At 44.5% G+C, this 11,795-nt stretch overlaps 1 protein-coding gene across 1 annotated transcript in view; it reads right to left on the bottom strand.

The window, feature by feature from the left end:
• Positions 1–10,939, bottom strand: part of COLQ (collagen like tail subunit of asymmetric acetylcholinesterase) — a 41,618-nt gene extending 30,679 nt beyond the window's left edge. Inside the window, exon 1 of the mRNA XM_021388511.1 lies at positions 10,663–10,939. Within this exon, the coding sequence (XP_021244186.1) occupies positions 10,663–10,939 (277 nt within the window). The remainder of the gene's footprint in view (positions 1–10,662) is intronic.

Genomic DNA, 11,795 nt, shown 5'->3' on the forward strand with positions numbered 1-11,795 from the left:
TGAGCCTCCTCTTCTCCAGACTGAACAATCCCAGCTCCCTCAGCCGCTCCTCATAAGGCCTGTGCTCCCGACCCTTCACCAGCCTCATAGCCCTCCTCTGAACACGACCCAGGGCCTCAACATCTCTCTTGCAGTGAGGGGCCCAAAACTGAACACAGTACTTGAGGTTCGACCTCAGCAGTGCTGAGTACAAAGGAACAATTACTTCCCTGCTCCTGCTAGCAACACTATTTCTGATACAAGCTGGGATGCCATTGGCCTTCTTGGCCACCTGGGCACACTGCTGGCTCATGCTCAGCCAAGCATCAACCAGTACCCCCAGGTCTGTTTCCTCTACACAGTCTTCCAGCCACTCTGCCCCAAGCTTGTAGCACTGCCTGGGGTTGTTGTGGCCAAAGTGCAGGACCCGGCACTTGGTCTTGTTGAACATCATCCCACTGGCTTCAGCCCAGAGATCCAGCCTGTCCAGATCTCTCTGTAGGGCCTTGCTACCCCCAGGCAGATCGACACTTCCTGCCAGCTTGGTGTTGTCTGCAAACTCACTGAGGGTGCACTCAATGCCCTCATCCAGGTCATCAATAAAAATACTGAAGAGGACAGGCCCCGGCACCAACCCCTGGGGAATGGGGAACACCATTCGTGAGTGGTTAGGCAGTGGGTTGAAATATATATTTTCCTCTCTCACTCCCTCTCTCTTTTCTGTTGTAAAAGTCTATTAGAAATGGCATCTTCTTGTTCCCATCAAATGCAGTAAATATTTATTTGCGTCTGTTGGCTTTTCCTCTGACCACTGGCAGCCAGAATGGGTGTCTGTGAAGCGAGGGGTGGCAGGGAGCCAGGTACAGTAGGAGAAAAAGCCTATGGTGAAGTATCTGGTATTAATAGAAAATTTCCAAATTAAGTTTCTAGGAAGATAAACTTGGCAAAATTACTAGATTTGTGTGCAAATTGGTTGCAGGCTGGTTTTTAGTCACATCTTCGAGCAAGGCAGATCTCTCTAAGGGACATATATAGATAAGTCTAGGTTTTCAAATGTCTCAGAAAACATATTACATCATATTCCACTACCCCACATTCATGGGGACAGCATTCCCCCAGTCCTGTTGCACAAAAAACAGATGTCCAGATGAGTGTGATTGTTAAGACCTCAGAGTGGCTGCCCAAGCAGCAGCTCAGGTGCTTTGTTAGCTCGTTTGGTCTCAGTAACAGACCCACTGGGTATGGCAGGGGGTCACTTCTGGTGTGTAGCTACCTGTACGTAGAAGCCAGTTGCAATTGGTTCCACTGATGTCAGCTTAAATAGCTTAAAGGGGTAGATTTAGGTTAGGTATAAGGAAAAAGTTTTTTACAGTGAGGGTGGTAAGGCACTGGAACAGGTTGCCTAGAGATGTGGTTGATGCCCCATCCCTGGAGATTTTCAAGGCGAGCCTGGATCAGGCCCTGGGCAGCCTGATCTAGCTGCATATGTCCCTGTTCACTGTAGGGAAGTTGGACTAGATGGCATTCAGAGGTCCCTTCCGACTCTAAAGATTCTATGATTCTAAATTAGACCTTGCTAGTACAAACAATCTATGCATAGGGTTCAAGGGAATGCATTTCATAAACTTCATTTCGATTACCCTTCTTAACAAAAATACTTATCACAAAGTGTCATTTCTTTCCTTTCTCCAGAAAAAAATCACCAAGGATTTCTACTGGTACCAGACTTCAGAAGTGATTTACGTTATGCAGATTTTCTTCTCTAATAAAACTATTTGAGATGATACCTCTGGGAGGTGAGTCAAAGGGTCCACAATGAAGACTCTGCTTGAACTTTCCCTACCAAGTTTGAACTCAACAGAAAGCTCCAGTTTACGCACACAATAAAATACAGAGTTAAACTCTGTATTGTCTGGCCCTGAATTCAGTTCTTACATATCTGTAACAAAGGTATTCAATTTTAAGTCTACATACTTTTGCGGTTATCTTAATTTTAGGACCGCATTTGAACATTTTGCATTGGGACTAAAATGCATATTGTTAAAACAGTGGGCAGCTGGTAATTTAAAAAGACATACAATTTGATTATGATATTATCTGAGGCTACATTCCAGTAACATGCTGTTTCTCAGTAATACCTTATTCCACGATCTAGCTCAATTTCAATAAGTTTATTATCATTCAACATGAATAAGAATAGCAAAGCTGGGCTGATATGGCATAGTTACTAAAAGATCACTAACAGTCACTGCATAAAAAGGTTTGCATTGCTGCAGTTGTAATGCTACTTAAAAAAGTAAAATCAAAAAATTGAAAATAGGAAATTAAATATTTTGTTCTTTAAATATTTTGCAAAGATGAGATTAACAATAGATGTGCATCTATAGTTTTAACTCTATACTTACCATGTCCTCACGAGTAAAGTCATGTTCTGGTTATAAAATATTGCGATTTTCCTTTTTTTGGAAGCCAAGTTTGAAGTTCTTTGGAACGTTTTTTTATTACAAAAACCACTACAGCTAACAAAGTTGGTAGCAAAATAGCCATTGCTTTCATTGTTAGGCTTGCAGGCTCTAAGCAAATGCAATATATATCATTAGGCTCCAGGTCAGCTTTGTTTGCTAAATACAGCTTCATAACACTCTAGTCCCCATCAGTGGAAAAAATCTCAGCCCAAGAATAGGGCTGTCAGTTTTCTGTGAAATGCAAAGTCCCTGCCTACACAGGGAGTTTGTTTACACATCTTGTATGGAAACTGCCCTTCCAACATCTTTGATAGCAAAGAAAGTATTCAGTAAGAGAACGAAGATAAAATGAAAAACTCTTTAATGGACTTGTCTAAATGGCAGTTGGCTACAGAGAGCATAACAATTAAAACAGTCAGCTTTAAAATAGAAAGTCTTAAGCATTTTCAAACTAAAATTATTTTTACTTTTCAGAAAGTATTCAAGAAAGTGACAACATCAATCATGGTATAGGGGTAGCGGCTGCTTCAAGAATGAGAAAAATTTTAGATAGGCTGTTGCATTGCTTCACTGTGTTCTTGCAGACTGCTTGTTTCTGGTGCTAGCTGGAAGTCAAAAGCTGTGATGTGAGATGGTTCAAGGCAGAGCCAGAGAGGACAGGGGCACTCCCGCAGCAGTGCCCCCCAGAGTAGGGCCCACACAAGGTCCCCAAGCCCTCCCAGAGATAATCCTAGAGTTAACCTAATTTTGCAAACCCCTGTGGTTACATAGAGGTACCACTAGGTTCAGGGTAGATTTACAGTATTCCATTGCAATAACTGGTATGCAAACTGGGAAAGTGACTTTTGTGCTACAACCGTGAAGGTGTAGGCTAGCTGGACCAATGACAATGGCAGGATAAAAGGGCATGGCATGAAAAAAATATTTAACATGTGTTTCCCTTCCTATTTGCAGCCACATTCACCTCACAAACCCTGACCAGAAGCTGAGCTGCTTTCCAAAGCCCTGCCCTCAGTAGCAGCACTGCAGCCTGCCCGTTCACTGGCTGGCAGGACCTGCCCACCGGAGACCTCTGGCCACTGACACCCTGCCACAGGTGCTTCCCCACTTGGACAGCAGTCAGAATTAATAATAACCGAGCTGGGCAGATGAGTTAGTTAATGAATGTGGGCTTGTCCAGCTGAAAATAAGACCTCCATCTGCTTTGTTGCTGTTCATTCAGGCTCCCCTCAACCTCCTTTGCAAGGACAGCAGTTCGCCACAGGCAGTGGTCATCAGGTGTTATCCTGTGTATTTACCTACTGCAAGGTGACCACTTCTTCCATTTGAAATCAGGAAAGGTTAATAGCTGCCAAAATGCCTGTTCCCAGGGCAAGGAGCAGCACAAGGAGGCATGGGTGAAGGTGGGCAGGTAGAGCTGGGGTGCTCCAGTTGTGAGCTCATGTCTGGAGCTGGGTCAGACAGCTGGGTTCAGGAGCAGGTTACATCTCCCTTGCATCTCTCAGTGTCCTCATGAACATAAGCCTTATGGCCTAAATATACCCTTTCCTATGTATCAGGTGATGTAAATATAGCAATGAAATGCAGCAAGTCTACAGCTTATGCACTGATACCTGTGCTGGGGAGGTGCTGCAGGAGCTACAGGATGAAGCTATCACCCCACCCCTTTGATACAACATTAAATACTCCAGCAACTGATAGAAATATGAAAATCCTAATCCCCAAGGTGGCTCCCAGTTGTGGCAGAAGTTACACGCATTTTAACAGCTGGCACACAGCCAGAGGCTGTCATAATAAATAAATACATAGAGATGTTTAAAATGAGCTGGTGCTCAAAAATCCTTGCAGATAGCACGGACCCTGGCACGCTGCCTAATCAGTATTCACTCAGACAGTTTGGGTTTGCTTCTGTCGGCTTCCATTTGCTGAGGTCCAGGGCTCTAGACACTGCTCAGAGATGCTGGCAGCTGTATACACTCCTTTTCCATGCATGAGAAGTTGGGGCACAGCGAAGTTAAGCAATATCCCCAAGGTCATGGATGACTCGATAACAGAACCAGAATGAGAGTTTCAGTCCTGTAAATCACAATATTCCGTCCTAATCATTTTATGAATTATGAAACTCAATTTCTTGTCACACTAGAATGATGTTACAAATACATTGAGTACTAAAGCCGAAGAGCTTAGTACCACCCCTAGAAGAGCCTGAAGCCCTAAATCTTCATGCAAGATGGCTGCTGCGTCAGCCTCAAGACTTCTGCCTGCTATTCACTGTCACACATTCCTGTCCCACTTTATCCGTGAGATTAACAGCACCAGAGCAAACACCAGTTCCACCCCTCTCCAACTGCAAGATTATAGGGCTGGCATGGATCAGAAGTGTGGTCGACTTTGATGCTGGTCCACTGTGCTCTCAGACAGTCCCAGACAATCCATCTGGGGACATGGGTGTTGCTGTACACTCTGAAAGGCACCAGAGAAATGCTTTTAAATTCCTGTTAGAAACTTTGATACCATGGACTAAATTAATTCCTTGTGACTGCTTCACAGCAACAGAATCACAGCCCAGCTGACTTTACTCTCTGGCCTTTCACAAAGAAATAGCTCTGATTGATTTGGTGTTGTAAAAAGTCATGGCTTTGTAGGTTGGAGAGGCTAAAAAAGTCCACTGACACTTTTCCCTAGGCAGAAGAAAACTGAAACTGCAGCCCTGCCTTCGTTAAGTGAAGCATCCCCATTCACTTGTGTGCATACCTGGATGCCTATATAATGGCAAAAATGGGCAACAGCTGCCCTTCTTTCCCCCCAGTCTATCAGTCCTCTTTTGCAATCTTCCTATATCCATCTTTTCCCTACATTCATCTTCTACTCCAAATCCTCTTTTCCCATTACAGCTGTGTGCATACAAAGAGCATTCCCCTGATACCCTTTCCATTAGAGATGATTCCTCAGAGATGAGAAGGGAAGAAGCACGACATTTAGGATGGTTTCTGTGAATTCCTGTTGGGTTTTTCTCCCTCTCCTATTCCTGATCCTTCTCAAAGAATTCCACCTGAAGGCTGAAAGGGCTTTTCCCATTTTCTTCTACCTTCTATGCTACAGCATGAAATAGGTTAGCAAAGCCTCCATGCTAAAAATTGCACAGATCTATAAAACATTCAACACACCTTCCATTTTACCCAGTACACTATAAGTTTCCTTTCTTTGTGCACATGTCTCATCCCTATGGTTTCCACACTGTCCAGTGTGCCCAGCAAGCTCCCTGTGACGTGTACTGAGACCTTGTTGCATTATAGCTGAACCAAGAGTTAAATACCATAGGACTGCAAGGCCTATCCTGACACAAACTCCCTCATGCACAAACACAGATGATATTTTCCTGCAGATTTAACTAGGACTGACAGTTTCCCTTCAGCAGCTGTAGCTCCCTTAGAGCTGCTCTGGTGCTGGTGCTCCCATGCCGACAACAGCCCACCCACGGACAGCCTCTGTATCCAACACAAAACAGGCTTTGAAAAGCAGGGAAGATAAAACACACAGTCGTGGGCTGTTCGCTTTGTAGGGGCTGGGTAATACTGAAACAAGCTGCTCACAGTGGGGGCCAAGGCCTGTGGGCCACAGCAGTGACATGGTGCGGACAGGCCCTGGCACGCACAGGGACCTCCGTGCAGCTGCAGCTTTGCTGTCAGATGGCGTTCTCTTTTGGCCTGGTGGCCGCTTCTCAGAAATGTGGAGGTTATGGAAGTATCACTGGATCTATTACAGCTTCCTCCACTGGGATGCCAAGCCAGCAACCCTGCCAACTCCTGTGCGGACTTCTGCCCCAAGTGGCAGAACTTGTTCACCACAAACAAGCCTGAGGTGCTGTCTCCAGGGAAACTTCCACAGCCTGAAGACAGACACCTGCCTTGCTTGTAACACAAGGCCTGTCCCAGAGAAATAAAATGGCACTGGCCACCAGCTTGTCCCATCTGCTGGTACTTTGAAAGTCCCAGTTTGATACTTCAGGATTCTCATCAGCTTAGAAGCCAGCTGCAATAACCTTTACGTTAAACCAGGGTGAAATAGAAATGCCTGGTCCTTTGACCTGATCATCTGCATTTCCTGCAGTAAATGAAATTTCATGATACTCATCCTAAGAAGCATATAACTGAGCTCTTACGTTTTGTTTGCATTTTAACCAATTAATTTTATTATTATTATTTTACAACCTGTGTGACTTTTCATTCAGTAATCCAGATTCAGAGAAGTTGTGCCAACTGAAATAGGGAGCTCCCTTTCTTTGGGAAAGCAGAGAAAAAGGCAGAGAAGGCATTAGGAATACTGCCAGTAACATTCAGTCCCATTTCATTCCTTTAAATTAATCAACCATACTTTTTTTCATAGGGCTTTGTGTTGATATTGATCTCAGGAAAAAATTCAATCAAGTAATACATTTGTATGATGCATAAAAGGAAATTTGGGTCAGAAGAAGCACTGAGATACTGCTCTTCTCCAGCTCCTGGAGGTATATCAACTACATTCTGTCTCCATGCAAAGCCCAAGAAACCTTCAGTGTGGATGAGCAGAAGTGGGAAACAGGAAGGAATCACAGAGAATCACGGAATTGTTTGAGTTGGAAGGAACTTCTAAAGGTCATCTAGTCCAACTCTCTGTAGCTGTGCAGTGCCCTACCCAGACTGACCTTGAATGTCTCCAGGGATGCGGCTTCTACCACCTCTCTGGGCAACCTGCTCCAGTGCCTCACCACCCTCACAGTAAAAAACTTCTTCCTTATATCCAATCTGAATCTCCTCTCTATTAGTTTGAAACCATATCCCCTTGTCTTGTCACAACAGACCCTTCTTAAAGAGTCTGTCCCCTTCTATCTCACAGCCCCCCTTTAGATACTGAGAGGCCGTTCTCGGGTCTCCGTGGAGCCTTCTCTTCTCCTGAACAGCCCCAGCTCCCTCAGCCTGTACTCATAGGAGAGGTGTTCCATCCCTTGGAAGAGGAAAAGAGACTTTCTGCTACCTGAATTTGGAAGGCAGCTTCCTTCAATCTGGTTCTTACAAGATGTAGACATGTCCACTTTGCCCTGCTGAGTATAAAGTTCACACCTGGCTTTCGTTGCGTGATTGCAACAGTGGAGGCACTCAGATGTCCTGCTCAAGTGCACTGCACAGGAACCTCAGCAGAGCAGAGCTCTGAAAAATATTAAAGGACATTATACACTCAGTGATATGACAGACATAAAAAGAAGCCTCCTGCCTCCAGGGGGGCTTTGCTGTCACACTGAACCACAGCCACGTGCTTAAGCGTGTTATAATGTTGTACTACTAATCCCTGAATCACTTTCCCTGAGATGATGCTTCAGCACCAGGAGAATCACTGTTTGGTGCTGACATCACATTCAAAATACTTCTAGGAGCAACGATGCACTGTTGCTTGAGTCTGATGGGACTATAACATGGAGTCGGCAGCAAAATAGAAAATGATGCAAATGATTATTCTTTCCCTAATTATTCTACATACGCATTTCTCCCTACTAGTTGTTTATCTCTGCTTTACAGTTACCAGCTTGTGACATGTGAACACTTATATTTGTGACCTACTCCTATAGAAAGATGCGTGAGAACAGAAATGAAAGTAGTTTCAGCCCAGAGGTTTACAGATACATTTGGAAAATACTTATATGCATTCTTCTAATTGTATGAAAGACAGACTGTGGCTGAAGAACATCCTTACTGTTGATAATGATTAGTTTTAGAGTTTTCAAGTATAGTGCTGAAATCCACTCTTTAAATGCAAAATTACGTCTTGGTGCCAGATTCAAATAATTCAATCAGCTGACAGTCACAGAAGATTTGAGAAATCATTAAAATAACTGAGAATTTAAATGGAATTAATTCACCTTCTCTACACACTGTGAGATTTCTACTAGAAAATAGAGAACTTACTAGAGAACTCAGCTGGCTGGGACAGAGCCCAGCAGCAGCCCTTATCAAGGGCTGTGGGTATAGATAACTGCTGTCTGAAAGATATTTGAGCAGAGAACTAGCTTGCCAGCCCCAACCACACTCTCTACTTTGTCACTATACCACCCTGAGCATTAAACCTTTACACGTGGCACTACTGCTGTAAAATACTCCTTCCTACTCTGCAATTATTGTTATTCTATCTCCACTGGTGCAGATTTAAGGACTCGAAGGGTTTTCGTAGCTTTCTTCTAGCACAGCTGAGTTGCTGATGAAATATAAAGGAACCCTTTTTCCCCAAAGAACCAGTGCTGACAACCCCAGGCTTTGCGTTTCCATTCTACTCCCTATTTTCCCTTCTGCTACATTGCTGCTAGAGACAGGAACTTTCCCCCCTTGGAAGGGTCTGTTTCCTAGACTGTTATTTTTTAAGATGATAACAATTTAAATGCCATCTCTAGGCACTGAAGCATACTCCACAGGAGAAAATCACTGCATGGGAAAGGCCAGACCATGCAAGAGATGTGAACTTTGTGTTTGTCTGGCCAGAAACTACTAGTCTCAAGGCAAGGTAAAGCCCTTCAAAACAATTTTTGAGGTCTAACAACTTACATGTTATTACAAGGCCATTTGGAACACATCAGAGAAAATAAACTTTCATGGTTTCCGTACTTCAGCATTAATTAATATCAACCTTATGGTAAAATCCTACCCAACAAAATAGAAATGATAACAAATGAAAATGCTTTTTAGCATTGCAGAGAACTCAGCAGAAAAAACTTATCAGTTCCTAGAGGTTTGACAGATGGATTTGTTTTTTTTTAAGGGATGCCTTTTTTCAAGCATTAGGCTTCCCTAGATGTTATCTTAAAAGCTATCTGAAATGACTGCAGAAATCTAATGGCTACATTATTAAATGCTACAGGGCTTTTCCCCAGAGGATAAGAGAACTAGTCTTTGGCCCTCAGAATCTTATTATTCAAATAGTTCTAAAAGAATGGTTTGCTCAAACCATTGGGGGTGAAATACAGTGTGTTAGTTCTATGCATTTCAAAAGGTTTTCTTAAAAACAAACAAACAAACAAAAAAAAAAAAAAAAAACCATAGGTGAAATCACTTGTATCACTACAGTAGTTTAGTCCAGAAATCTGTTGTCCTGCACAGGCTGTCTTGCTGATCGTTGTTCTCTCTCAGAATCATGGAATCATCAAGGTTGGAACAGCCCACTAAGATCATCTAGCCCAACCACTAACCCATCAGCACTGTGCCCACTAACCGTGTCCGTCAGTGCCACAAATGCCTTGAGTGTAAACCGCTTGGCTGTGGGCAAACAGAAACATGAGAGAGAGGGAGAGAGAAAGATCGTGCATCTTTAAATCCACGTCTAAAGTCGATCTTACGAATGGTTTTGGAATGTTCACCCTCTTTGGAGGCTGTCTTGATGTGAGAAACACTGGGAGGATCTGAAGACAAAACTGATGTCTACCTGCAAGTCCCACCTGAACCACCCTATATTTGGCTCAAAAGGAATCTAGGAGGCATCTTTTGGCTATAAGCCACTACATGATGAGAGTTCCTCCAAGCAGAGATAGAGTCAGAGTTCTTGTTCCCCTTCCCCTCCCTTCCTACAGGACATGGGTAGAGGGGACTCTTGCTGACTGCACTGTAAAACCTGCTAAGTGGGATTTCCAGCGCCCTGGCTCAGCTGACAACTAATTTGTTTTGCCTTTGCCTAGCAGGGATTTTCCATGCAGCGGACTCTTCTTCGCTATGTGAGCCATCCGAATATTTGTTAGTGTCATAGCCGGAGCCAGATGATGTTTATTCTGCTAACATCCAGTCGGGCTCCAGCAGCACTCATTGAGGTCAGGGCTTTATTTATAGAAGCAGATATACATTGAGATTCATTTTCTTTCCCTTGCTGTAATCCACCTAAGGATCATCCAAAATAGAAAGAAACATGCAGACGTGCAAGTAATACATTAATTGGGCCAGGTCCTCCAGCAGCACACATTAGTGCAGCACCAAACCAGTGGGAGAAAAAGCATTTTAGCACATCTGGGGCTCTTCTCTGTTATTTCTCACAGGGAAGGGAAGGGCATAAAACCAGAAATAATAAAGCAAAAGCCACCAAGCAAGAAATATGTCCCAGACCTGCAATTCAAGTTGTTACTTTCTGCTACGCTCTCGGTTGCTGGGAAGCACGAGAAGCAGCGTGCAGTTCCAAAGGAGGCAAAGCAACAAGACTTAAAGCGATTTACCTGCTGAGAGCGAGAAGGCATTGCCAGCGTAGGGGCTCTGAGAGAAAGCCCAGCAGGAGAGAAGCTGCAGGTACAGTCCCCAGGCGGCCGGGCTGAGGGTGGACATGCTGCCAGCCATGGGCACGGCGAGCTGCGGGCTCTGTTCTGCCTCCTGCTCGCTTCCTCTTCCTCGCCGGCCACGCGTCTGTGCGGCTGTGTGGCTGCGTGTGTGCACGGCTTTCGCCCGCTCCCTCTCTCGCCGTGCCTTCAGGAAGAAGGAATGCCAACCATTTCCCATTCACTCTTCTCCTTACACTAGGCACGGTTATATTTAACTCCCGCACTGGATCAGTTGCCCCCATTGTGGATGTTAGCTGCTAAAACGGTGGCGGGGGGGATTCTGTTTGGGTCACAGAAGCAAAAAGGCACTTTGGATGATAATAACGAGCTGGAAAGGGAGAGATTATAAACTGGACTATAAACAGCATCCGTTGGTGCCGTCAACCAGACACCGACGTCGGGAGGGCTAAAATCCCTGAATGATCATCTTCTACAGGTCGCTAATTGCTTTAATGAGCGAGATGAGCAGAGATCTGATGTGTTTACGGCTGGCAGTGCTTTGCACTCGCTCACACAGAGCTGAGGGATACCACTGGGGGTCCGCAGGCACAGAGCAGGTCTGTATTTGGTGTTAGAAGTGAAAACGCCAGCATCGCTGCTACTGATGCATTGTGCGACTGCAGGGAGAACACTGACAGTGTGCAACAGGTGAGAGAAACAATACGAGGGCCACTATGGGGCGGCTGGAATCCAGGCAGTTCTGCAGCAATGGCAGCACCTCTGGAGGAAAACAAACCTCATATTTTTGGAAAAGCAACGCCTGCCTCTGTCACCTGAATGACAGCCTGGGGTCCCTGCACCTTGCTCCAGCCAGCAAGGCTTTGCAAATAAGCTTCCACAATGAGAATAACTAATGCAGGCTAGAAGCTGCATGAACAATGGGAAAAAATCATTGAAATGTGAAGTGTCACGATTTTATTAAAAGATTCACCTCTGAAAATGTTAGATCAGCTCAACACTCATTCAAAGCAATGACTAATTTCAAATCCCTCTGAAATCCTCCTGCAGTCTTTGAGAAGCTGAAAACTTGGTAG

The sequence above is a fragment of the Numida meleagris genome, chromosome 2 (assembly GCF_002078875.1).
Source record: "Numida meleagris isolate 19003 breed g44 Domestic line chromosome 2, NumMel1.0, whole genome shotgun sequence".
Taxonomy (NCBI): Eukaryota; Metazoa; Chordata; class Aves; order Galliformes; family Numididae; genus Numida; species Numida meleagris.